The sequence below is a fragment of the Contarinia nasturtii genome, unplaced genomic scaffold, assembly GCF_009176525.2.
Source record: "Contarinia nasturtii isolate CC-2019 unplaced genomic scaffold, AAFC_CNas_1.1 Cnas_scaffold_1037, whole genome shotgun sequence".
Lineage (NCBI taxonomy): Eukaryota > Metazoa > Arthropoda > Insecta > Diptera > Cecidomyiidae > Contarinia > Contarinia nasturtii.
The window spans coordinates 7,997,237-8,023,859 of record NW_022198383.1 but is presented as its reverse complement, the minus strand read 5'-3'; the positions used below and the strand labels follow the sequence as shown (position 1 = coordinate 8,023,859).

General features: G+C 34.5%; 2 protein-coding genes across 3 annotated transcripts; one reads left to right on the top strand and one right to left on the bottom strand.

Moving 5' to 3' along the window:
* Positions 1-20,938: 20,938 nt before the first annotated feature.
* On the bottom strand, positions 20,939-26,495 carry LOC116344063 (tektin-3-like). 2 transcript variants are annotated; one of them, XM_031772441.1, is made up of 7 exons: positions 26,401-26,495; positions 22,693-22,776; positions 22,549-22,639; positions 21,953-22,482; positions 21,685-21,896; positions 21,308-21,616; positions 20,939-21,217 (listed from the first exon to the last, which is right to left on the bottom strand). In XM_031772441.1, the coding sequence occupies exons 1-7, from the start codon at positions 26,473-26,475 to the stop codon at positions 20,989-20,991; spliced, it is 1,530 nt and encodes a 509-aa protein (XP_031628301.1). In that variant the 5' UTR covers positions 26,476-26,495; the 3' UTR covers positions 20,939-20,988. The 2 variants fall into 2 exon arrangements, with proteins under 2 accessions (XP_031628301.1, XP_031628300.1); XM_031772440.1 differs by lacking the exon at positions 26,401-26,495 and adding an exon at positions 24,578-24,800.
* On the top strand, positions 23,107-24,449 carry LOC116344064 (serine protease snake-like). Its single transcript, XM_031772443.1, has 5 exons — positions 23,107-23,241; positions 23,312-23,415; positions 23,487-23,608; positions 23,703-24,165; positions 24,234-24,449. The coding sequence occupies exons 1-5, from the start codon at positions 23,163-23,165 to the stop codon at positions 24,414-24,416; spliced, it is 951 nt and encodes a 316-aa protein (XP_031628303.1). The 5' UTR covers positions 23,107-23,162; the 3' UTR covers positions 24,417-24,449.
* Positions 26,496-26,623: the final 128 nt, after the last annotated feature.

Below are 26,623 nucleotides of genomic sequence, written 5' to 3'. Positions count from 1 at the left end.
GCATGTTTACGCATTTCACCACTATGACGTACACGGCGCTGACTGTCATTTTTGACAGGGCACCCCTTTGGTTCGTTAATTCGATGATCAATAACCAAATTGAAATTGAAACGCTTGATAAATAGAAAAACAGAAACTCTTCTCTATCTGCCTTCCTCTCTCATTTCTCCCGATTTGAATTGAACGGTGTGACAAAATGTGTGTAAACTATAACGAAATATTAACCAGCAAGTAAAAACACCCGCATTCGAATCGATTGAAAATGCAAAAACAAAAACAACAACACCACTCACAAAAAACACCTAACCTCAATATGAGACGATTTGACATAAAATTCAGTTTATCCGAAGTTTCATTTATTTTTGGATAAATTTCAGTAAACAAATTTTTTTTTTTCAATATTTTTGTGCGTTATACCGAGTCTCCGAGAGTTTCATATAAGACAGAAATTATATAAATTATGTCATACGCTTAATTTTTTTCTGATTCAGCAGAATATTAAGCATTCTCAAAAGTGTTAAATGAGTTGATTTTGTAAATAAAAGAAAATTTGCGGCTCACCGATTAGAGATACGATATCGATGTACGGGGTCAGAGTTGTAGTTTTATCAATGGCTCACTTTTGCACTATAACTTTCATTTAGTTCACTTTCTTTTTTTTCTTCGCTACACCATGTCCGGACAACGAATGATGCCGGTTTTATGAACAAATCTTTTCCAAACCAAAAAATTGCCAGAATTAACTGAACACACATACACCACCCACCTCCCACCACATGTATTTGGCATGCCGTTCTTCATAAGGCAATAAAGATAGAGATAGAGAGAGAGATCCGATTTTTATCTTTTTTCTTCTTCTCTTTGCCTCTGCTGTGGACAATAAAATGAATAATGGAAAAACGAAAAAACAACAACAACATCTATTTTTTCAATTGTTTTCTTTTCTACTTGTACAAAGAAAATAAATACAAACGGTTAAAAAAATCGCATGAAAAATATGGATACAAAAAAAATAAAAGAAGAAAAATTCGACCTTTTCTTTTGATGCTGTTGGCATTTTATTATTTCAGTGCGCTCTTTCTCGAAGTGAGTAGTGATGCGAACACAATGCCTGCACCAATAGGTCGATTGACATGATCATGCACAATAACCCATAACAATAAAATTGGTCACACAGACGATGTATAGTAATACTGAAGAGTTTCAACCATTAGCATCGGCAGTCACAACGACCACCAATGTTGAAGATGCACAATCACCATTGCGCACATATTGTTTCATTGCCATTGTGCCCTTTCAAGCCCAAGCACACACATACATGACCAAACGCATCACATCATTTATATAAACATAAAACGCATCACATCATAATAATTCGACTTATTTTGATAAGTTTTTAGACATAGACTACACTGCAATCGCTGTTGATATTCCTCGTGAAATTTCAAGTGCCGGTTCAAGGTAGATGTTCGGTCAGAAGAAAACTTCAAGCCACACATAGGACAATCCATTTTGTAGTCTATACTTGCAGATGGTACTAGTCGAAGTAATTTCACAATGCTCGCAGCATTATCGATAGTATAGCCAGTTATATAAACCGAATGATGTGACTGGCTGATGAACGTTGTTTCTTCTCCAGTCGCAAGAATCAATGCTAGCTTCATATTCGGTTTAGTTACATTGAAAGAGGCAATCAAAAATATGTGACCCGCTTTTAGAAGCCAAACATAGGCGGATGATACCGCATCACTCGCACTTACGTCGACTACTGCTTGTGTAATGTAGATGTTTTTTTCAATGCAGACGACACGAGATTCATTTGGTTTTATTTCGATGCCTACATGAAATGATAATTTGATCAGTTATTCCAATTGCAATGAAAGTACGTCTGACAATTAAAACACAGCCAAACAATGGCAAACTTTCCGAATAATAAATACAATTTATAAAAATACTCACCCCACAACATTTTTATTCTTGTTATATTCGGTGAACTTATGTTCAGATAGTAGAAAACGCTGCCGCTATAGTAATACTATATTAACAGTGCCTATAAATAGTTACTATTTGTACACATTTCGATTGTGTGACTGCAACAATTTTTGCGAACTCCAATGTGAACAATGTAACTCTTTGTATGTAGATTTTAAATATAAAGAGTCGCATTGTTCACATTGCAGTTCGCAAAAATTGTTGTGGTCACACAATCGAAATGTGTACAAATAGTAACTATTTATAGGCACTGTTAATATAGTATTACTATAGCGGTAGTGTTTTCTACTCTCTGCTTATGTTATTTGATCTGAAATGATCTGAATGACAACATAACCTGTTGGTGTTGTCCGATTAAACATCATAAGTTATCGTTTGAAAAATATTTCATCTAAACACTTTAATTATTTAATTTAAAATTATTAAAAGTTTATTATTAAATATAAAAATAAAAAAACTGATATAAAAACAGTTATATTTTAAAAAATAATTATATTTTGTGATTTGAAAAGAAAAAAGATGTATGTTGTTGTTTGTGAAGCCGGTTTACAGTAGAATAGTGTTGCAATATTATATTTATTGGTTGTCAAACCCGGTCAAACATCAAACCGCTTTTAACAGGCCGACACAATCGAACCACAAGCTAAGCAAAAACACAAGCTATGCAAAATGTTGTGGGGTATGTACCAGACAATATATTGAATTAACTGGTCAGTTAAGCTGACAGTACGTTAGCCGGCTAAATGGGCTAAAACAATAGACGTTATTGTTTTAATGATGAATTACTTTTCTTGTTTTAATGGAAGTGATTGTTCATTATAACAATAACTTCTATTGTTTTAGTCCATTTAGCTGGCTAACGTACTGTCAGCTCAACTGACCAGTTAGTTCAATATATTGTCTGGTATGTATCATACATGGGCACATGGGGGGTGTAAGCCCGGATAACCCCCCCTTAAATCGTCCGAGCTATTTAGGCCATTGCCCATCCCCTCCCATCACCCCCAAGGGAGTCCCCCTACACAATTTACGAAAATTTCGAAAACTACCCCGAAATTGGATCCATACCCATCTAACCCCAAAAATAATTACATATTCGGATTCCTCGTGAAAAATTATTTATAGGACAATGTATGGTCAATCTCTCTTAATCTACAATTTACTCCTTCTAACTTGTACCTTCAATTCGGGTCGAAAAGTGAAAATATTCATCCCTAATGACTCAACTGGGTTTCTTCTAATGAAAGTTACGCATATCAATGTAGTTTCCATTGGCATATAGTTTTGGCCGCCCTGAATCACCCAATTCGGAGGGCGGGGGTTCATTTTTATATTATTTTGACCCCCACCACACACTAACTATATTGGAAAAGGAATGGGTACTTACCATTGTTACAATTTTCTTCAATGATTAATATTCAATATTATTCTTTAATCTGATGATTCTTCGCTGTGATGGATTTAGCTGGAATTAAGGTCCGTGGTTATGTTTGTCCCAAGCAGTTCCCTTTTGGTGGTAAATGGCTTCTTTTATCTTCTCTGGTTTTGGTTTATTATTATTATTATTATTTGTTTTTTTTTTTTTTAGCGAAGGTTGCTTCGTCTTCTTTTTTTTTGTTTTATTATTGGCTCTATTTTTAGTAGTTACTTTTTCCGCACCTTCATACTTCTGATGACTTTAATTTAGTTCAAAAAGAATTTTCTTTTTGTTGTTTTTTGAATTATGTTAGCAAGAGAAAATTTTTCTTCTCTAATATATTCTTTGTTAAGGATTTTGTGGTATCAAGTGTAAGACTTTTTGCCTTGTCGCCAATTTGTAAGAGGACTTACAAATAAAAATACAAAATTTGGGATTTTGTGCGATACTTTTTATTATGCGTGCGTTCACTACAATAACTTGGATGAAAATAGAGCACTTATTGAAGGTTCTAACGACATATATATACTAGTCGATAGTACCCGCATAATTCTAAATTAATGCTGACGATGAGTTCCCCAATTAGAACTCCTTGTTGGCAGTGTTTGGTTAAGATATCTGAAATGTATCTAGATACTTTTGAGATAGTATCTCAATTTTCCGAAATTCATCTAGATATTTTCAAGATTTTCATCTTATCTTCTTGATAAAAGATAAGATATCTTTTGAAAAAATAAGATACAAAAATAAGATAACGAAAATTATTTGAATGAAATTTTGAAAAATGTCAAGGTGAAAAAAAAAGAATGTTAATTAATATCTGCTATAAACAAACTTCACGCACTGTGGATATTAATCGGTCCGGGTAATCGGGCCCATGAATCGTGCGTTGAAGTTGTCGGATGTGTTCTGCGAACAACGTGCGTAGCACGATGGAATTCCAAATTCGATTTTATCGAAAAATTGTAGTTTTAAAAGCATTACTGTGCACTATTTATCGTCCTATCAGAGGGAATCGTTCGTTTTAGCTTTTCGACAGATATATGGCAAAAATCATACGATGCTTTGACCAAAATACTTATAAACGCCTTTAAAAAATATGATCTGGCAGTGCACAAAATAACACATATTGTTACGGATGGTGGAAGCACCTTTTTCAAAGCGTTTCGAGTTTATGCCATTTATGCAATACGAAGGTGAATTTCTCGAAATTTCTCGAATGCAATCAACTTGATTTCAATGGACGTGCAATGGAATTTGATAACGAGGAATTCGAATAAAATTTTGACGAATCGGGTCATGAAATTGATCATTTTCGCTTCAATGAACAAATTAATCATACCGACAATTGATGATTTTTTTTTAAATAAATGACCAAAATATCTTATTATTTATCTTAAAAAATAAAGATAAGATACCAAAAAAAGCCAAAAGATAAGATAAAGATAAGATGATTTTTTATTTTTCTAAAATCATCTAGATAAGATAAAAGATAGTATCTATCTTATCTTATCTTACTATCTCAAACGAGATAAGATATCTTTACCAAACACTGCTTGTTGGTAAATTTATTAATCGATTAATTTTGTGCTCCTACACATTGGAAATTCAAACATTTGAACATTAATCATAAACCAGAAGAGCCCGAATTATTGATTTTGCCCAACGTAAGTAAAGGACCGAGTACGACGTTTCCCCCTTTTCTATGAAAACAAAATCCGATATACGGCGCTGATGTAAACATCCAAATATAGAATATACATTTTTTAATTCAATTTGGTTCGAAAACCATAACACTTAAACCTAGAAAAAAATTTTTTTTTTGCAAACAAATTTCACTGATATGCATATTGAAATCAACTAAAAAAGAGAATACACTGCCAAATCTATTGGTAGTAATGCTTGATGTATCGATGTATAAATTAATTTAATTTTCAAAAAAGGGCAGTTCGCTTCGAACTGTTAGAGGGTTTTGTTAAAATGTTTTTGTTTTTTATCAACAATCTATTTATTCAGCGCTACATGAAATGTAGAGCTATTGGATTTGATGCAATTTTTAATATATACTATATAAATATTTTTACTATTAAATATATATATATATCATTATGTGTCACAATAAAAATTGTCGTGTATCAGTTGTGCGGTGATCTCTGACCGTGTCGGTTGCTATTGATTGTATTAAAAACGAAATGTCACAACTCGATGTTGTGACATTGGTTGATTCGAAAACCGATATAAAAACATTCGGATCCAATGGTGTGTAAGTTAGTGTTGGTTTATCCGATCATTCATCCGACAAAATTAAATTGACGGTATTTGGAGACGATGTGAACAAAGTCAAGGATTTGAAGGTAAGAAAATTTTTACCCCCCTGCGATTTGGATGAGAAAAATTTTTTCGCGAAAATTATTCGAATTTGCTAGGGTTTTTGATTCTAAAAGTGAAGACCGTTTTTTTTAGCTCATCAAAGTAGAAAATTGAGGAGAATTCTTTCGATTTCCTGAGTTTTTTGGTTCAGAGTGAATTTTTTCTGATTTGCTTGGGTTTTTCGCGGAGAAAATTCTTTCGATTTGCTAGGGATTTTCGCCTCAAAAAGTGACTTCCAAAAAAAAACGAAGTTTGTTGTTCAAATGAGAGAATTTTTAGTTTTTAAAAAATCACCCCCCCCCCCTGTAAAATTTAGCTTGTATTACTGGTTTTAAGGCTTATTGATACAGGTGCCGTTTTGGAATATGTGAATGCAAGCATTTTTGCCGCTTCATCATAAAAATACTCAGCATTTTCGATTCGAAGACGACATTTTTCATTTTGTGTTTGAAATGCAAAAAAAAAAAAAATGATTTGAAATATTTTCCTGTTAGCAAACAAAGTCATTTTTTCCTTTATTTAAAAAGATTCACTTGCATTCTTTCAATGATTTATTATTTTGTCTTTCTACAGCCGAAATTCAAAAAGAGATGGTTGCATTTGGAACAACCGGTCAACACATCAATAATACATCAGATTTGATTGAAATGATTGAAGCCGTTGAAGAAAAATTTGCTGAGATTAAATTTTCATTGGCACAAGAATTGGATTTGATTGAATTTCGCCAAAACGAAAACATTCACGAGACCGAAACAATGGAAACCGATGAATCAGCATCAATCCAAAATCGTATCGCCACACCAACAAAAATTGGCATGAAATCGATCGTCAAAAAGGAACCCATTAAGTCAACTTCACCGACGACACGAGCATATCTAAAACGCAAAGTATCAATTTTAGAGATAAGGAAAATAAAAATAAAAAAATAAAAGGGGGAAAAGTTGTACACGTTAATGTTATTCATACTTTTTTAGTTTAATTATGAATGACACAATCCAATTAAAAAAGTTTATTGTATGACCTCCATCTCCCGTTAATTGCCCGGTTTCGTGTGAAACGATTCATTTTGTGTTTTTTTTTTTGAATAAATTAAACAAACCAACGACTTTATTTCAAAATTAAATATTTTTCTTGCTAATAGTGAGTTTTTGCTAACGAACTGAGTTTTATACACTAAGATTTTGTGAACGAACACACAAGATTCAAAATTACAAGTAATTAAGAATGTCACTTCGAAGCAAACCAATAAATTTTCATATAATACTATAAGTCGTATTTCCAAATGCTCTTATCTCTTGCGTACGGCACACGAAGTAGTCCACTAAGAACTTACCAATACATACTCATTTTTTTAGAATTCATTTTACAACCGTTATTGGAAACATGATCGCGATTGGGGCAAACGTTTCGATAAATTTAAGAAACTGTTTGAATATTTGGATAACGCTTACAAAAACACCGACACAGGCGACCGGATCCGCAATGAATATTTTTACTACGACATGATTTTAAACCAAACTATGTTTTATGACGGCTCGATTCGTACTTCAAGAGGAGAGAAGAAAACATATTATCCATTATTTCATTACTGTAAAAAATAAATAAAATGTTTGACACATTTTCGCTTTCATTTTGTCAATTTATCAACAGATGAATAATAAAAAATAAATTGCCTGAAAAAAATCTTGCTGAAGTGTTTTCTTCTAGGTAATGCGTTCAAACTGAAAATTTGTTGGAACCATATGTTCAAAAAGAAAGAAAAAGAATAAGAAAAGAATGTCCATGTGTTGAAATAACAGGCCGGCTGAAAAGTTCGTAGGCTGACACATAGATGGCGTTACTAGAATTAAATCCATATGATTTTTAATTAGTGCCAACCTTCAAAAGATATGTGTTAAAATTTGACAGCAATCGGACCATTGGTTCGTGAGTTATTGCATTGAGAGTGAAGCAACTTTTGTTATTGTGAAAAAAATGGATAAAAGAGAATTTCGTGTGTTGATGAAGCATTGCTTTTTGGTGAAAAAAAATACTGTTGAAGCCAAGGTTTGGCTTGATAAGTATTATTTGGACTCTGCACCAGGGAAATCAACCATTGAGAAGTGGTTTGCTAAATTTAAACGAGGCGAAATGAGCACTGAAGACGATGCGCGCAGTGGACGGCCAAAAGAGGCTGTTACCGACGAAAACATCAAAAAAATCCACAAAATAATTTTGAATGATCGTAAAGTGAAGTTAAGCGATATAGCTGAGACCCTAAAGATATCAAAGGAACGTGTTGGACATATCGTGCATGAATATTTGGACATGCGAAAGCTGTTTGCAAAGTGGGTGCCGCGCGTGCTCACAATCGATCAAAAGCAACAACGTGTTGATGATTCGGAGCAATGTTTGGAGCTGTTCAACCGTAATAAAGACGAATTTTTTGGCATCGATTTCATTATCTTTCAAATCCTCTGATAGTCGTCGTATTTCATCATCTCGTTGCTGAAATGAAATGATTTTTTTTTTTCAGAAAATGAGATTAAAAAAAAATAAGTCAAAATGAAATGAAATGAAAGAAAATTCATTATTGTTTACCTTATATTCCTTTCGTTGTGGCTTAGTCACACCACCGGAGGCAAAATGTTGTTTGAGTTTGAGTGTCGATGTGAATTCCTGCAATCGAATGTCATGCACAAATGTAAAAAAATTCCCATGGTTTACGACGCAATTATTCATGTTTCCATTATTGGCTTCAAGCGAGCTCGTCGTACGCATAGCAGTACCCGCCACTGATATGGCATGTGGACCTTCCTATAGAAAAAGAAAAGATTGTATTATTTTGACAGGTCTTTGACGTTTGACAAGTGCACATCGTTTTCGTGTTCGCTTAGCAACAATCTAAATAAAATTTGTTCAATTAATTAAAATCTTGATAATTATTTGAAAATTTTGCTTTCATTAAATAAAAGCAACGACGACTCACCAAAATAAATTGAAATTTAATTGTTTTGGGTGTTTTATTGTGATTTGTGTTAAAAATCATTCATTTTTGTGCGGTACCGTTGTGACAGGTGCACATTTTTCATTGCCGATTTTTGTGAAAATTTGTTCTAATTGGCCGCCAAATACAAATTCATACGTGATTTTCATCGTCAGTCAAACGCATTTTCAGTGGCTTTTGTGAGAAAATTGTGGAAATTCGTTGAAAAATCACGTTTTGGTTTTCGTGTCGATCTAACCTCATTTGGTGGTTACTCTCTGTAAGTGATTCACTTTTCAACCATTTGACGTTAGGCGCCATCTGTTGGTAAATAGCGATCGCTTTCAAAACACGAATTGGTGTTAACCTTTTATGGTCTGTTTTAATCAGATAGTTAACCCATTAAGTATCGAGATTTAATTTGGAATTTTCTTGGGGAATTTTGATTGATTTTCTTAATATTTAAATATTTTGGAATCAATTAAACCTAAATTTCACCTAGAAAAATTTTATTTATTTATTTTCGTTTTTCGGAATTTTAAATATTCCCACCATAACATCGGGTTTGAAAATAGATTTAAATATATTTTTCTGAATTCCTTCAAATCTTGATTTCTATTTTCGGGATTTTAGAATATTTTTGGTTTTATTTGAAACCGAAGTATTTTTTGCATTTCTCCGAATATTTGGACCAGAATTAATTGATAATTCGGAATTGAAAATAGATTTTCGAAATTTTCTTTGAATTTTAGTTATTTTTCTTAATAATTTACATTTTCAATTTAATTTTCATTCTTTTACCTGGGATTTTGTTTCAATTTGATTCAAATTTAAAGCAATGGAACCAAATATGACCAAGAAAAAGGGCGGACACGGGGAAGGTTCGAAAGAACGTCCATTAGGGTCTGCCCTGTCTAAGTCTGGAGCCAGTGCTTCCCAGGCACAGGTTTTAATGACTTCCTCTTCTTCTTCTGGAGTGGGTGGGGGTTCCTACTCATCACTTACAGACCCTAAGGCCACCAGCAACCTGATCACACCGGGGGGCTCGGAGGCCACTGGGTCTGAGGTGATGGGAGAAATTCTCATAAACCAGCCACCAGCATCTTCATCGGCAACCAGCGGTCAGAACCTTCCTGGTAGCTTGGGTAAAACCCTTGGAGATGGTGGTAAAAAGAAGAAGAAGAAGGGTGTCAAAACACCCGCTGAAAGCCATTCAGCAACAATAATACGACGAGAACGTCGTGTACGTAATAAAGCCCGAGAAAACATGGAGGAATCCACTGTGACTACCGGGCTTTGTTCGAATTCGATGCCAGAGCTAAGTGGGACTCCACAATCGTCGTCCACTCCTACCAGAGCTGGACCATCTGTTGGTACCTCACGGGCTCTGGGTAGGGTGCAACAACAGTCCCTGCCAGACCCATCGTCGGCATCGAAAAAGGAGACCCCAGAAAATGTGGCATCGGGGAAACCCACCTATGCCCAGGCCCTGGTAGGATCTTCTCTGGAGATGGCGGTTGTACATTCCGTCGGCCAGGACAGTTTGTCCGAAATATCGCATGACTTGTTCACGCAGATATTGAAGACATTAAACGTCATCATGGTCGAGGATGTACGAGCCGGCTCCCAGGCACCAACGTTTGAGAGTACCACCCGCACTCGTGGAGTTGTCAAGATTGTGTGTGATGACAAGCGCTCCAGTGAAAGAAACCCTAGAAATACAAACTGGGAGTTACTTAGAAACGAAGTAAGAAAAAGCTCAGAAGACTGTGTCTGGACATCTCTACAAGGGATCGTTTAGACCAAGCAACTGAAAGTCTGACAGATCTTTTGAAAACTTCGTACCATATTTCATGCCCTGAGCGTGAAATTAAGATAAAGAACAATTATTGGTGGAATACGGACCTAAAAAGGCTAAGAAAGGAATCCAGAAGACTACTTAGAATATATTTAGCAAGAAAGGATACACCTCAAGGCCCACTCTGCCATGAAATATGGCGAAGGAGTAGGAACAAGTACACCAGTGAAATTCTTGTTGCTAAAAAGAACTCTGAAAAGAGATTCTTTAGCAGAATTGAGGGGGCTAAAAGCACCTCAAGAGTACACAAGATTCTGGCTAAAGACCCCGCCCAGGGTCCAGGAATACTTGTGAAACAAGATGGAAACTACACGGAGTCTGATGAAGAGACTGCAAAGCTCCTACTTGATACGCACTTCCCTGAAAATGTGAAACATGCGTTGCCAGCCCAAGAAATCTTGGAGCCAGTCCAAAACGCATATGTTGACGCTTTCATCGAAAATCTCGTATCTCCCAGGAGGGTGGAATGGGCCATCTCATCTTTTGGCCCATTCAAATCACCAGGCCTAGACGAGATATACCCAGTGCTTTTACAAAAAACATGGGATATTATCGGAGATATAATTGTATCCATATACAAGTCCTCGATACTTCTGGGATATGTCCCCAGCTCATGGCAAAATGTAAAAGTAACTTTTATTCCAAAAATAGGAAAAGATGACTATACGTCGCCGAAATCCTTTAGACCAATCAGTCTTTCCTCTTTCCTTTTGAAGGGATTAGAACGGCTGATCGAAAGGTATCTAAGGGAAATATTGGAGGCTTCGGGTGACCTGCATGGAAGTCAGCACGCCTTCCAGCAGGGTAAATCAACCGAAACGGCTCTTCACAAAATTGTATCCATGGCCGAGAAAACACTCTTGTACAAGGAATTCATGGTCACTACGTTTATGGATATTGAAGAAGCATTCGATAATGTATCCTTTGAAGCCATAAATAAAAGTGTAAGAGAAATTGGTGCAAACCAAATGATCCAAAAATGGATTAATTCGATGCTAATGAACAGAACCATAACCTTTCGGAATCGGGGGGATGAGGTGATAGTGCATGCAACGAGGGGGACTCCCCAAGGCGGAGTGCTGTCACCTCTCCTTTGGCTATTAGTAGCTATGGTGTCTGGAGGTGGGACTCAGGGTAAACCCGGCAAAATCAGAACTCATGATCTTCACAAAGAACAGAAACCTCCACGGTTTTAGGAACCCAACTCTGTTCGGTTCAAGGATCGAAAAAAGAGATCATGTAAAGTACTTGGGTGTTATGCTTGACTCAAAACTTACATGGCGAAGCCACATTGAGTACAGAGTCAAGAAATGCCTGAAAGTCTTTTGGTGCTGTAGGTCTGCCATTGGTAAAGTTTGGGGTCTATCCCCTAAATTCCTCCTTTGGCTATAAACAGCTGTTGTCAAGCCCATGCTCGCATATGGATCTTTTATCTGGTGGACTGGCACCGCGACTGCTAGTGCCAGAAAAAAGCTAAACCACCTACAGCGAGTAGCAAGCTTGTGTGTCACGGGGGTTATGAAAACAACCCCCCAAGCTTCTCTTGACGTTCTCTTGGGTCTACCAAGGCTGGAAGACTTCATAGAGTCTGAAGCAATGAAAACGGCCTATAGATTGAGAATGGAAATAAAGACTAGGACAAGTCCTAGAAAATTGCATGATGATGCCCTAACAAATCTTTTCAATATTGACAAGATTTTGGGGGCTCCTTCTGACAAACTAATTACGACCTCCTACAATTTCGATAGGAGTTTCGAGATTATTATAACAAAAAGTCTCAATGAATTCTTCCAGCAAAAACAATGGGCACAAAACTCCTTTTTCACTGATGGTTCTGTCAGAGAAACAGGTAGTGGATGCGGCTTCTACTGTGAAACAGAGAACCTCACCTATTCATCTCCCCTGGGACAAACAACAACAGTCAAACAGGCGGAAATATCTGGAATTATTCATTGTGCATACAAAATACTGGAGGATTCAGTACGGGGAAATATAGCTATCTTCACAGATAGTTTGGGAGCCATAACTGATCTTAAGAATATTAAGATGCAAAATGGCTTGGCTATGAACTGTTACGAGGCCCTCCAGCGCATTTCTGAAACGAACAACCTTAGGGTGGTTTGGATCAAACCTCATACTGGTATTCGGGGGCATGACCTGGCAGACGGGGCGGCAAAATTGGCTGCACACGATGCAATATAGGGTCCAGAACCATACATACCAATTGAATATTCACGAGTCAAGAACCGATTAGCTACTTGGCTCAGCAATAGATCCCGCCTAAATTGGCAGGGTACGTTCTCATGTGAGCAAACGAAATACTTCGTTCAATTCACATGTTCAAAACTCACGGTGGAATTAGCCAAATTGCCCAAGGAAGACCTCCGGATGGTAATTGGTTTACTTACCGGGCACGCCAGGGTCAATTCTCATATGAGAAATCTAAATCTCAGAGACGATCCGGACTGTCGACTGTGTGGTGGAGAAGGGGAAACCACTGCCCACCTCATAGATAGATGTCCAATGTTGGATACCATACGGGCTGACTTCACGGGCTGGAGATCCTACCCTTTGATTCATGCACCGAGTGTATTCAAATTGGTAACGTTTTTCAAACGGGCATGCGATGACAATCCATGCCTTAGAAACATTTTTGGATAAAAGACTATTCTCGTGTATTCAATACACACACGGGCGTCTTGCAATAAGTTATGAAACTTGAGCAACGAGTAACTATATTAAAATTTTACTGTTTAAATAGGACACTCCCCGTTTTAATCCAATAATCCAATAATACAATAATTATTTTCATTATTGTTTGGGAATTTTTCTCTATGTTTAGGAAAAACAAAGAATAAGGGAGAATTGATTCACACATACCTTTTTTATCCACTGGTCATTGAAATATTTCATGAATAAAAAAGAGACATTTTTTTTGGATGTTCCATTGCCTCTGTGCGTAACCGTTTGAACTCCGGTTCAATGTATTCGGGTGGTAAAAGTGGCAAACATTGCAACTGATAGTAAATGGACCTTTTGAAAATTAAAAAATAAAATAATTTTTTGAATCTCCAAAAATGAGAAAGTAATAAAATTTTATGATTTTTACCTGAATTTGGCATCGGTTCGAATGAGATGAACCATTCCAGATGATTGCCACGCACGACGTTTGACCGCTTGAGTAAAATGAAAATAGCAAGCAAAGCGAGGCACATCTGGGAAGATTTCTACCAATGCATTACGCATGGCCAACTCATAATCAGTTGTAAATGTTGCAACATTAGACATTTGAATGATGTTTTGATGAATGTATTTAAAAACAGCTTTGTAGGCTTGCTTTGTTTTTCGATCCATGAGTACATAGGCAAAGGGGAAAACTTTCTTATTTTTTCTCATATACAGTATGAGCAGCTGGTTGAATGGGCTAATTGGCACTGTGCGAAAAGTAGCATCCATTAAAATATGTCGATTTTCGGGTAACAAGTTAGATTCAAACAGCTCCACTGATACTTTCGATGAAAATATGCAGAAAAAATGTTTCTCTTTTTCATTTTCGACAGCCACATCGAAGAATGGGTACTTTTTTTCCAATATATTACCATCAAGATCCGTATGTTTCGAAAACGGAATGCTTGTTAAAGGCCTCGCAAATGTCTCGTAGTTCAGTCGGACTGGCCGGTAAGGCGCCCTTTTTTATTTTTTGCAAAGTTCGCTCGATTTTTTCATAGATCAAAGGAGCGAGTACGACGTTTCCCCCTTTGCTAAGCGAAATAAATCCGATATACGGCGCTGATTTAAATGTCACTCTATGTCATTCCACAATGATACATTTTTTGGCTTGACAATATATAAGCTCTTCATTCAACATGCATAATTTTTGAACGGTCGAGTAAAAAAAAGAAACATATCATAAAATATTCTTCTTACGTTTATCATAAAAATTCTCTATATTTTAAATTTATTTGTTTAAAAATAACAATAATTTCAATTTTTTTTTTTTTCATAGATTGAACAAGAATCTAATGTAAAAAGTAATACCAATGCGACACCTACCGTTAAAATAGAAAAGGAAACTTATTTGGAATTGTAACATTTTGGTCCGCCATAACAGCATCTTCGTTTTGCTTCTCTGTGATTGGTCAAGTAAAACGAAGATGCTGTCATGGTGGACAAAAATGCTACAATGGATACCAACTAAGTTTCTTTTTGCATTTTTACGGTAGGTGTCGCATTGTCATTACTATTTACATTAGATTCTTATTTAATCGATGAAACATTTTTTGTTGAAATTATTGTAATTTATAAACAAATTAATTTTTTTATAAAAAAAAAATTTTAATAAATTTTTTAATGAAAAATGTTAGAAAAATATTTTATGACATGTTTTTTTTTCAACGATTCAATAATTATGAATGTGTATGCATTTTAAATGAAGAGCTTATATATTGTTAAGCCAAAAAAGTATTATTGTGAAATGACAGAGTGACATTTACATCAGCGCCGTATATCGAATTAATTTCGCTTGGCATAGGGGGAAATATTTTGACAGATAGTACTCGATCCTTTCCACCTTGATCTTGATTCCTATTAAATGAAAGAATAATATTTGTTGAATTAAAAAAAAATAGTCGGCTTATGGATTTTTTGAAAAAAAAGATGGATTAAGACCATTCGAATTGTTCGATTTGCTTGGTTATGTTTAGAAATAAACATAACTCAAGTATAAAAAAAAAATCAAGAAAAAAAATCTACTTACTCAATCATAACTTCGGTATGAATATCTCGCGCTTTTGAAATGCGACGACCACAGGCAACGGTTTGTAAATCTTGACACTTTTGTTTCATTTGATTTAAAACATTTAATTTTTTTATGAGCTCTTCGCAATTTTCGTCGTGATTATGCAATTTATCTTTTTTGAATCTAACACATTCACCATTCGGCAAAATAGTCAATCGCGCGTGACATTTCCGATTTTTGCATCTATAACGTTTACCGAAAACACTTCGGTCCGTCGCTGTGTATAAATGCGATTCACATTGCAAAAATTTACAATTAATTTTTTCACCAACAATTATTTTATGTTGAAGGACGATATAACTATTCGGCACAGGGGTTTTAAAATTAAAATGGCTTTTTGGTTGCCAATCACCTTTATTTGGTACACTTTTTTCACTTTTTTCGTCGAATTCATATACATTAAGATCCATTATGGCAGAGTGCATAAGCTAAACTGAAAAAAAACTCTCTCTATTACATATGTTAAACTTGTTGGTGTACACAAAGCGGTGTGTGTGCAACAACAGAGGGCGGAGTTTGCTTGCGTTTTGAGTCAAGCAATAACCAAAATTTATCGGACTCAAACAGAGTTTGAAATAATGATTAGTTTTTTCAATTCATTTATTTGAAAATCAATTACCATTAGTTAATGTAAATTGAAATTTTCAATTCATTAAATTGAATTTTCAATTACCATTTACATTCAAATTGAGAAATGAATTGAAATTCATTTCAATTGCGTGAAGTTGCAGAGATTCTAGTTGGCTCCCATATCACTACTCTCGATTGTTTTCAATTTTTTACCGTCAATTCATTTATAATAACATTTTGAATGTAAATTAAAATGTATATATATTTAAAATTTAATATTAATATACAACTTAAAAAAATTAAAATTTGAAACTGTTTTCATTGCTGCGATTTCTTTTAAACTTATTGACACAGCAACCGTTATTGTTGAATGTGCGCATTCAAATATTAACCTCACTTTTGACATTAGCTATGCACAAATGCCGCATAAGGCATCAATCTCTGCAACTTCACGCAATTGAAATAAATTTCAATTCATTTATCAATTTGAATGTAAATGGTAATTGAAAATTCAATTCAATGAATTGAAAAAAATAAATTGAAAATTTCAATTTACATTAACTAATGGTAATTATAATTGAATGAATTGGCATTGAAAAATTTGAAACACTGGACTCAAATTCGTTTGAAAAAAAATTAAATAAATGAAGCGAACTCGTGTCCGGGACTTTGAGTGCATTTTAAAACGAAATTAAGTCCGGTCGAAACCGAATCACGGTCCCGGACTATAATTCGGTTTTTTCACGAAAATCTGGACTCAAATTCGCCGGACTCAAATTCGCCGGACTGAAGTTCGTGATGCCTTCATTTTCGTGTAGCCTGTCACAACATGATAGTGTCACATGCTTTGAACTGAACAAAGTGAACGTTTAACGTTGGAGGGAATTTCAAAAGAAAGCGAAGCCTTTCACATCATTGCACTGGTTTGTTCGTTCAAAATTAATAAGCAATGATTTAAGACATATAAATAATTCGAAAGATCGTTTAATTAGTCATTTGTGAGTTTTATCGATTTACAAATGTCATGAATGTATGAAATGGATTTAGTTTTGATATGAATCCTGGTAACAACAGGGGACAATTCAGAGGTCACCCAAGGGGCCGTGGCTGCTATTTTGCGAATATTTAGCGAATATTCGCAGTGAATATACGCAAAATATTCACAATATTCACAGTGTTTGATTGAGATAAAAAACCTTAGGTTTTGATGTTTGTTTTTTAGTGTTTTAATTCCAACGATATCGTTCACCACTTTGTTCGAAATTTCCTCCAAATCAAAATCAATTTCGGATAGACTGATCAATGTATCATTGGTGCCACGACAAAATGTTTTTAATTAGCAATCGAATACGTGCCGATCTAATAACATAGCACGACATTTTATAACATCATTAGCTGCATAATGATGCCCATTGATCAATTTTGTTGCAATAATATCCAATTTTGACACTTTATCTCTTAAAACGGATATTTTATGTTTCCTTTCGGCTATGTTAAGCAAAAAAGCAGGTTAACATGAAAAAGATGTTTTGTTTAGATGCTCAAAATGAAAATAAAAATAGGTTCAAAAGGCTCACCTCTTCCCTAGGGGGAGATTGCAAAACAACTTCGCAAAAGAATATAAACAAATATATACGAATATGCCACCAATATATTCCAATATAGTTAACAAAATACTCTAGCTATTAGAGTATTACTCTAGTTACTTAAACGACTCATTGTAAAAATATTATTGAAAAGAAAATGTTTTAATGAAAAACCGAAAAAATGGTCTTTTCTTGATTTGTATAATTTAAAAAAATGTTTTATATATATTTTTACAATTTGTACTCTAGCGTATTTTGTATAATATATTGGAATATATTGGTGGCATATTTGAAAAAAGTTGTTTCATATTCGTATACGAATATAAACCAATGTGTCGCAAATATTTGTCAATAAATTGCGACTATATACACGCAATATCCCCCTAGCCTCTTCCCAAATTCTCATTGGAAACTATGGTTGATAAAACCACATCTTTTTCTGCTATCCATGTAATTGTTCTCTCCACTTCTCGGTTGAAGTGTTCAATTTGTGAATTTTCCACGTGTTCATGATGATTGTCTATGGCATCAAACCATATGACGGCCTAAGAAGAAAACAATAACATACAGAATATTCTGCAAAAAGACGAATACAAATTTATGTGAGCAAAAACCAAATATACAAACAGACAGCGCAAAGGTAAAACAGCCTACTTACATAAGAAACACATGAAAAGAACTATATAAAATCGAAGTAATTATCCTGCCAGACCTTTATTAGAAGCTCTTCTTCGGAAGTTTTTCTCTAAAATAAATATGTTTTCAAAGTCTCAATATTTGTTTATTTTTTGTAAGATTTTGAGATTTGCCAACGTTCATTCTAACTAACTCATGATTTGATACCGTTTAAATTGTTTTCCTCCTTTCTTTTATGAATTACTAAGGTCACATTGAAGAATATATAGCTATGGTACTGTTGGCTAGGAACGTTCGTTCGTTCAAAGGCAAGTAGACAATGGGAGGAAATGACAGCAAATTTCAAAATTGGCGCGCTGTTTAGTTTCGATTTGAGTTGTTAAATTACATTGACGTCCCCTCTGAAAGGATCGAGTACTATCTGTCAAAATATTTCCCCCTTTGCCAAGCGAAAATAACTCGATATACGGCGCTGATGTAAATGTCACTCTGTCATTTCACAATAATACATTTTTGGCTTGACAATATATAAGCTTTTCATTTAAAATGCAAACACATGCATAAATATTGAATCGTTGAAAAAAAACATGTCATAAAATATTTTTCTAACATTTTTCAAAAAAAAAGTTTCATCGATTAAATAAGAATCCAATGTAAATAGTAATAACAATGCGACACCTACCGTAGAAATGCAAAAAGAAACTTAGTTGGTCTCCATTGTAGCATTTTGGTCCGCCATGACAGCATCTTCGTTTTACTTGACCAATCACAGAGAAGCATAACGAAGATGTTGTCATGGCGGACCAAAATGCTACATTCCCAAATAAATTTCCTTTTGCATTTTTACGGTAGGTGTCGCATTGGTATTACTTTTTACATTGGATTTTTGTTCAATCTGTAATGAAATTATTGTTATTTTTAAACAAATAAATTTAAAATATAGAGACTTTTTATGAAAAACGTAAGAAGAATATTTTATGATATGTTTCTTTTTTTTACTCGACCATTCAAAAATTATGCATGTTGAATGAAGAGCTTATATATTGTCAAGCCAAAAAATGCATTATTGTGGAATGACATAGAGTGACATTTACATCAGCGCCGTATATCGGATTAATTTCGCTTAGCAATGGGGGAAACGTCGTACTCGGTCCTTTAGGGCGCCATCGTCGGCTCAAAGAGACTTGAAGTCTTCACATCCTCTCATTGCAAGTAGGCAATAGAAATAACATTTTTGTTCGCTCATTCGTTCGTAGATTTTGAAAAATAAAAATTTCAAAAGTGTGTAGTTAATATTGAAAGCCTGTGTGATTTTACAAATGACGTTTCACTAAATGAAATGCAACATTCACCGCCATTTTGCGTATTTACGATAATCACAATAACCACGATAAGCTCGAAAATTCATGAATATTCACAGTAAGTCAAGTTATTATACACTACACTGTCATAAACTTGACAGAAAAATTCGCAACCCTGGTTTGGAATTAGTAATTTTTCGACAAAATAGGTAAAATGTCCAACCCTGGTAACGTACTGTTGCCAACTTATCTGTCAAATTTTTTACAGTGTAGTCAAAATGTGTCAATATTCCGATAAAAAATACTTCCGAGCCCCTAGGCTTCAGCTATATTTCTAAAAAAACGTCTGCCTCAGAAAAGTATACCTGAAAAACTTGTACTTTTAAAAACGAAATAATAAATATGTTTGAGCTATACAATGTGCATACCTCTTTGATAACGTTTGATTCTAAATTAATCAAAAAATAGTTTCATTTATTATTATTATAAAATTCATATGAATATGACTCATTTAATGATAGCGCAACCGACATTATAAGATGTAATCTGATTTCTTCACTTTTGAGAATTCCTAAAGTATCCGCAAAACATAGCTCTTCATAGGGTTTTGTTTCAATGAACTGTTTATTGTAACAGAATCGAACAGATTGCTTTGTCTTCTGAGTGCAAAACAGAAACTTGAATATAATTCAAAAAAGCATAGATTGCAAATCTTGAAGTAGCTCAATACTATTAATTTTGAAAATATAAATAACTCTTTTCGTTGTGATGAGTTCCAAACTGTTCGATATATTTTTGTTTACATTAAATCTTATCTCTTTGTTTATATTTTACATGGGATTTCAGGTTCAGAACTGAATTTGCACATGCGTATTGAACCATTTTTTTATTGAATTTGTAGCTAGAATTTGGCAACACTGATAAATCGAAAATAAAAGAAAATTATAATAAATTTTCGAAAAAATTCAGTTAATGAAATAATTGTACTGAGAAACATCGAGTATGGTAGTGGTATAGTAAAAGAACAATCATTTTTTTTTTCAAATGATTGTACTTCATAAAAATATTTCATGCTCAATAAAAACGAAAGTACCACTTCAAAACTGTATATGTTTATCTCATTCTAACGACATCTATTGGTAATAAGGTATGAAGCTTATTTGGGGTTGTGCTTGCAAGGCATGCTTTTGCTCTACTTTTTAAGGAATCAACACTCAGTTCCTATATGATGATATGGCAATACACGATTCTCGTCAATTTTTGGGTGATTGGAATTCGTTACAAAATATGCAATTCATACTTATTTGTTGACTGGGCGGGCGGATTATAACAATTCCTAAATAATAAACTTCCATTCTTTTCACGTAATTTTAAATTTCAGCAAATAATATAAACTCGAAATTGTGCTCAACGTATTTTTATTTCATATTGTTGCAGTTGTAAATGAATAAATAAATAAACCTCAATCCGTTTTAAATCTAAATCATTTTTTTCTCTAGTATTTCATCAAACTTTCAACCGGAAAACATCGTCTAATTCCACAACATTTTTCGCGATCGATGAACAACGCATTAACTTTCCTCTTCAAATCGGCCTCAAGATTTGATTTTATTTTGAGAAGTTGTTGATGTTGTGACTCAGCCTCTTGTAATTTTCGATGCAGCACCGTGACGGAATCCTGAATTTCTCCAATTTCATGAACCAATGAAACGTGGGCGAAATCTCTGTAACACATATTTATCAGTTATGTATTGAATAGTCTTTAGCCAACGAATCAACCGTAGTAATATCAAATAAGGAAACAAAGTACTTACTTGCATTGTTCAATTCCCGCTCGATGACCGCGAGCCTCTAGTCGTGTTTGTGCAACACGCAATGGATTTGATTTATCCTGAATCGATTTTCGTATTAAATCGATGTTACGCTCAATATCAAATATTTCCTGTTGCGTTTTATGCAAATGGAGTTGAATTGCATTCTTTGCCTCACACATGTCCGAAGCGCGTTTATTCAATGCATTATTGCTGTCGTTCCAGGCACTCCAAACAGCGCTATTGATACTATTGATCAATGCTTCAGCTGAACTTCTTAGCTGTGCCGACGAGGCACGAACCGATTGCGATCTGGTAAATAAGCAAAAAGACGTTTAAATTCTTTCAAATTATTCAAATGAAGCGTGAAAAGAGTTTACTTATTAATTCGAACACTACTGGCTTGTGTCCACATTTCAATAGTGCTTACAGTCGGATCGTACTTTTCAATGCCACTATAATAATTAATACCACGACTATAATTGTTCAATTTATGGCATATGGTATCGATACCGAGTGTATTCTCTTTATAAATGATATCCTCTTCCAGCGAATGTTGTGTACTACGCAATTCCGATAGTAATTTATTAATCTATAAAATGAATGTACTCATAAGAAGGAGGCAACAAATTTTTCATCTCTTCTTACCTGTTCCAAACATAGTTTTAATTTTTCCTGAGATGCTCTCAAATTTTGTACTTCGTTCAGTAGCGTTTTTTCGACAATATCATGTACTTTTTCGACTCCCTGTCGATTCTCTCGAAAATATAAGCACTCTTCAGCCACTTTCAGTGGAGGATCTAGATCTTCTAGTGCTTTGACCGTTCGCCGTTTCATATCGGCCAACAGTGAATACTCGGCTATGACTTTTTCCAATTCAATGCTTAGTTCATTGCGCCAAAATGTGAGATCAGTTAATCGTTCGCCCAACCGTCGTCCCGCTTCGCGTTGACCTTGTACAGTCTTTTCTGCTGTTTGTCGTATTAAACGAACCGCATCGTTACGAAGTCTTTCAGATTGTTGTCGATTAACATCGGAATCCGTGTACAGTTTCATACAAGATTTATGCCATTCGGCCGGTGTGTATCGTGTGTACAGGGCCGAGCGAGCCGCATGCTCTGGATTTCGTTCGAAACCATTTACGAGATTCGGAAATTGTAATGGCTCCCGCGAGAGATCTAAAAATGTTAAACATCAATTAGAATATACACCATAACATGCATAGAAAAGCTCAATCATTTAACCGGTTGGTGCAAAATTCGTGTCCAACACTTGACTCGTTGTCGGTGCTTCGCCCAAAGCATTTGACTCTGGCCATGGATGATGATGCGGCACCTGAACAATAATGCCATTAGTAAATCGATTCAGAAAGATGAACAGTTTCAAACCTGATAGAGCATTCCCGATCGTATAGCATTTATTGGATCTACATTTGTTTCTGATGCTGTTGCCGCATATTGCTTTATCCATGGCTGCAAAAATGTTAAAATAAATCAAACGATTTTTTTTGACCTTATTTCCATCAAACACAAATCAAGAGTTTCTACTTATATCTTACACACGCGTACAACAAAAAGATTGAATAGAAAAAGTTATTAAAAAAAATAAACAAATCAATAACAGATGAAATACATTATTATTTTCCCATGAAACTTGCAATTGTGAAATGAAACAAAAAAAAATTCGCTCGATATCATTTAAAAATGCATTGCATTTTAAACAATTAATCGTACTGTATGTACTAAAATTGGAACAATCGCCATTAAAATAGTCAGTCGAGAATTTATTTTGAACTAAACCAGTCCATTTTCATCGTCAATTCAAGAGAAGAAAAACATTACCATAAATCGTGTGAAAAATGAAAGTACTCGGTTACTTTATATTGTGTGTTTTATTTGTTGGAAGGAGTGTTTCATCGACAAGAGTCAGTGCAAAAAGTAAGAAAAATTGTTGTTTTCACCATTCAAATTTGAAAGAAAATCGGTAACATTTTAACCCTTTTCACAGTGTGTATGGACTATGGTCGGTCGCCACATTCTCGCCAATGCCATCATAAATATTCACCATTGTTGGGTTATATTCCAGCTGGCGAACGCGAATTTCCCCATACCGTAAATATTTTGTGGAAAAAAAGTGCCAAAAATTTGATTCCATTTTGAATGAAAAATTCGTTAATTTTCAGGCACTGTTGGGTGTTGAGAAAAATACCACTCATCATTGGCGCATTGAATGGTTTTGTACTGGTGTTTTGATTTCACATGATTACGTACTTGGCCTTGCTGAATGTGGTTTTTCCTTTCACGTGTAAGCCAAATGTTCAATTATTCATTGATAAACGTTGATTTTCTTCGCTGTAGTCTGAATATGAAAAATTCGCTTCTTTTTTTCGAATTTTCAGACATGAGTTGACGCATGTTCGTTTGGGTGATTTTAACTATGGATCGAATAAAGAGGCGCACAAACCACTAAATGTAAAAGTATCCGAAGTGATTGTGCATCCAAAGTACATGAAAAAATCGTTGTATAATAATTTGGCATTGATTCACTTGGATCAGTCGTTGGAGTTTACATTGAACATTCGTCCAGCTTGTTTGCCCCAAATGTTTGATGTTGCTGGGGAAACTGTATCGATGACTGGTTGGCCGTTTAAACTGTACAGTGTACCAAAATCGATGCGAAACAAACAAGATATGACGCTGCGCAAATACAATATGAAACCAATTGATTTTGAAGAATGCCAGAAATTATTTGCGCCGCACGCCATCAAGGGAATGTCACAAAGTATTTCCGATACGCAAATGTGTGCGTCAATTATTATGGAAGACGAGCAAAAATTCTTTAAAATTCCGCGACCACTTGAGGTATAAATGAAATTATGATAATGATGAGATTAAATATAAATTGAATTTTCAATTATTTTTTTCAATAGGTGCTGGATGGTGCTCCATTGCAGGAAATTCAGAATAATGAACATTGCATGTACACCGTACATGGATTGTCAACGTTTAAACCAACATTTGGGTTATTGAAAATGCCATTGGTATTTATTCGCATTTATCCTTATTTATCCTGGATCGAGCAGACTGTTTGGCCTGAACATTTAACATTATAAATTTTATTGTTGCAATTAATATTTAAAACTTTTTCCATTCGCTCTGAGTTGAGAATGTGAAACTTCACTATAGATTTTATGATAGATGTGTTCAATAAAATATTCAAATAACACAAAACTTTTCAATTTATTTAAATATAAAGCAAATTGTGAAGAATTACATAAGATTCCAAAAATTGTCGATAGTCAGTACGTGTTTTGTAGATGTCACCGTAAATGTTCCATTTGTCGACAAGGTTCTCTTTGACTAAGCGCTGGTCGAAAGTTCGATTTTCCAAAAATGATGACGAATTCCATTTCATTTTCTCTAAGAAATATTCACTTTTGAACTTATCACAAAGATTTTAGTTCTTTTTTTTAAGCACCGAAACACGTTTGAAACGAAAAGCAGATGACACAGAAATGAAAATGTTCATGCGAATGTATTATTTTTTATGCAAAGTATGAAAAACAGCTACATGTTTCATGTTTATTTATTAGATACACAAGAATGTGACAGGGATACGAATTCATGCGCGAAATTATTTATCGAACAAACAATGTTTGTGATTATAGCGAAAATGCGACGGTGATTCTTTCCTTAAATCTAAATAGAGGTTGGAAAATAGGTTAATGTTTTTTTGGAATGTAGGAATAATACATTCTGTGTTATGTCTGTACGATTCATGTTAAAAGTTTGGGCCATCTTTGTGATTTTAACATGCACAATATAAGTTGTAGTATAGTATAACAGGTAGGAAACAGTTTTGTACGGGAAATTCCATCACATTTTATATCTACTTGTTGCATAACGTGTGTTTTATCAATAAAAATGAAAGGGGTTTAAATGAATGTAAAAATGAACTTTATAAAATGACGGCCTAAGAAGAAAACAATAACATACAGAATATTCTGCAAAAAGACGAATACAAATTTATGTGAGCAAAAACCAAATATACAAACAGACAGCGCAAAGGTCAAATAGAATTTATTAAAATGAAGCTAGAAATAAGTTATTTGCAGCAATGAATAATTATTATTGATGTGGATATCGTTTATTTTACTGAATTTTGATTAAGTATTGAGCATTTCAGGGATTTTCCGGTCAGAAAAGACCAGATTTCGAATCGCTTAGTCATTAATTCTTTTATGAAGTCAACATTTCCCCCCAGCAGAACGTCGACATATTCACTTCCAACGTGTATAAGCCTATTGTATTGTCAATTGCCGAAATTAGTTTCGAATCATTCACTTAATTGGAATATATTGACGAATGGTCATTGGTTTTATCGGACAATACATGAACCAACAGGAAATTTCTCCTCTCATTCCACTCTCTTCAAATTGAGTGTCTTTTCATTAGCTAATCACTATAGTCTGTATTTATGATGACTATTATTATGATATGCGTGTGTGTGTGTGTGTGTTTCGGTTCTGCCAAACAAATCATCAGCCGATATGAATGGGAAATCAGATGTGAAACACACATTTACCCTAATATTACACCTACAACAAATGAGCGAACATATTGCATTTTGGATTGGCATTTTCATTTTCACTTTTTTTTTCATTGTTACGCATTGACACGCAAAGTGGCAATCAAGATCACAAATGCCTACTTATTTTCCGTTAGAAGTGTTCTCTCCTTCTCTCCCTCACACAATATATTTTCAACTCACAAAAGCACAAGTAAATTAAACACGTTTGTTGTTTTTCGAAAATGTTCACACACAAAAGCAATCCCTTTGTGAGACAAACACACACACACCATTTTCCATATTTGAAGATATAATAATAATTGCAATATTATATGGTTGATTCAATCCAAAGATATGTATCGCACAAAAACCGAGAAACACAATAAAAAGTATTCAATCAAAAAACAATCAATTAATTAAATACTATCATTACGGTTCAACAAACGTGCCATGTGAATTAAAAGGAGGTGGTAGTGGCGGTCGTGTGGTATGAGTAGGCGATTATAAAGAAAAATGTCCATACTTACGATTAGAATGTTGGGAGTTTGATGAAGTGTTTTAAAACTCTTTCCACGTCCGAATGGCACTAGATAAGCTGCCATTATGATACTGTGCCGTACTACACTGACTCGGTAACAGTATTATAGCTTGAAACAACAACCATCAAATGCAAACAATTATAATAGGATAAGAGTACTACTTATAAAAGGATTATTCTACTTTTGCCATTTTATCTGGTGTTATTTGGGC

Bases quoted from the DNA above. Each gene is read 5' to 3' on its own strand.
- LOC116344064 (XM_031772443.1), top strand. From the start codon at position 23,163: ATGAAAGTACTCGGTTACTTTATATTGTGTGTTTTATTTGTTGGAAGG. The intron at 23,242-23,311 runs GTAAGAAAAATT...CCCTTTTCACAG, and splicing joins GACAAGAGTCAGTGCAAAAA to TGTGTATGGACTATGGTCGG. The intron at 23,416-23,486 runs GTAAATATTTTG...GTTAATTTTCAG, and splicing joins AACGCGAATTTCCCCATACC to GCACTGTTGGGTGTTGAGAA.
- LOC116344063 (XM_031772440.1), bottom strand. From the start codon at position 24,718: ATGAAATGGAATTCGTCATCATTTTTGGAAAATCGAACTTTCGACCAG. The intron at 22,777-24,577 runs GTAATTCTTCAC...ACATTTTTGCAG, and splicing joins GACAATTTTTGGAATCTTAT to CCATGGATAAAGCAATATGC. The intron at 22,640-22,692 runs GTTTGAAACTGT...ATTATTGTTCAG, and splicing joins GATCGGGAATGCTCTATCAG to GTGCCGCATCATCATCCATG.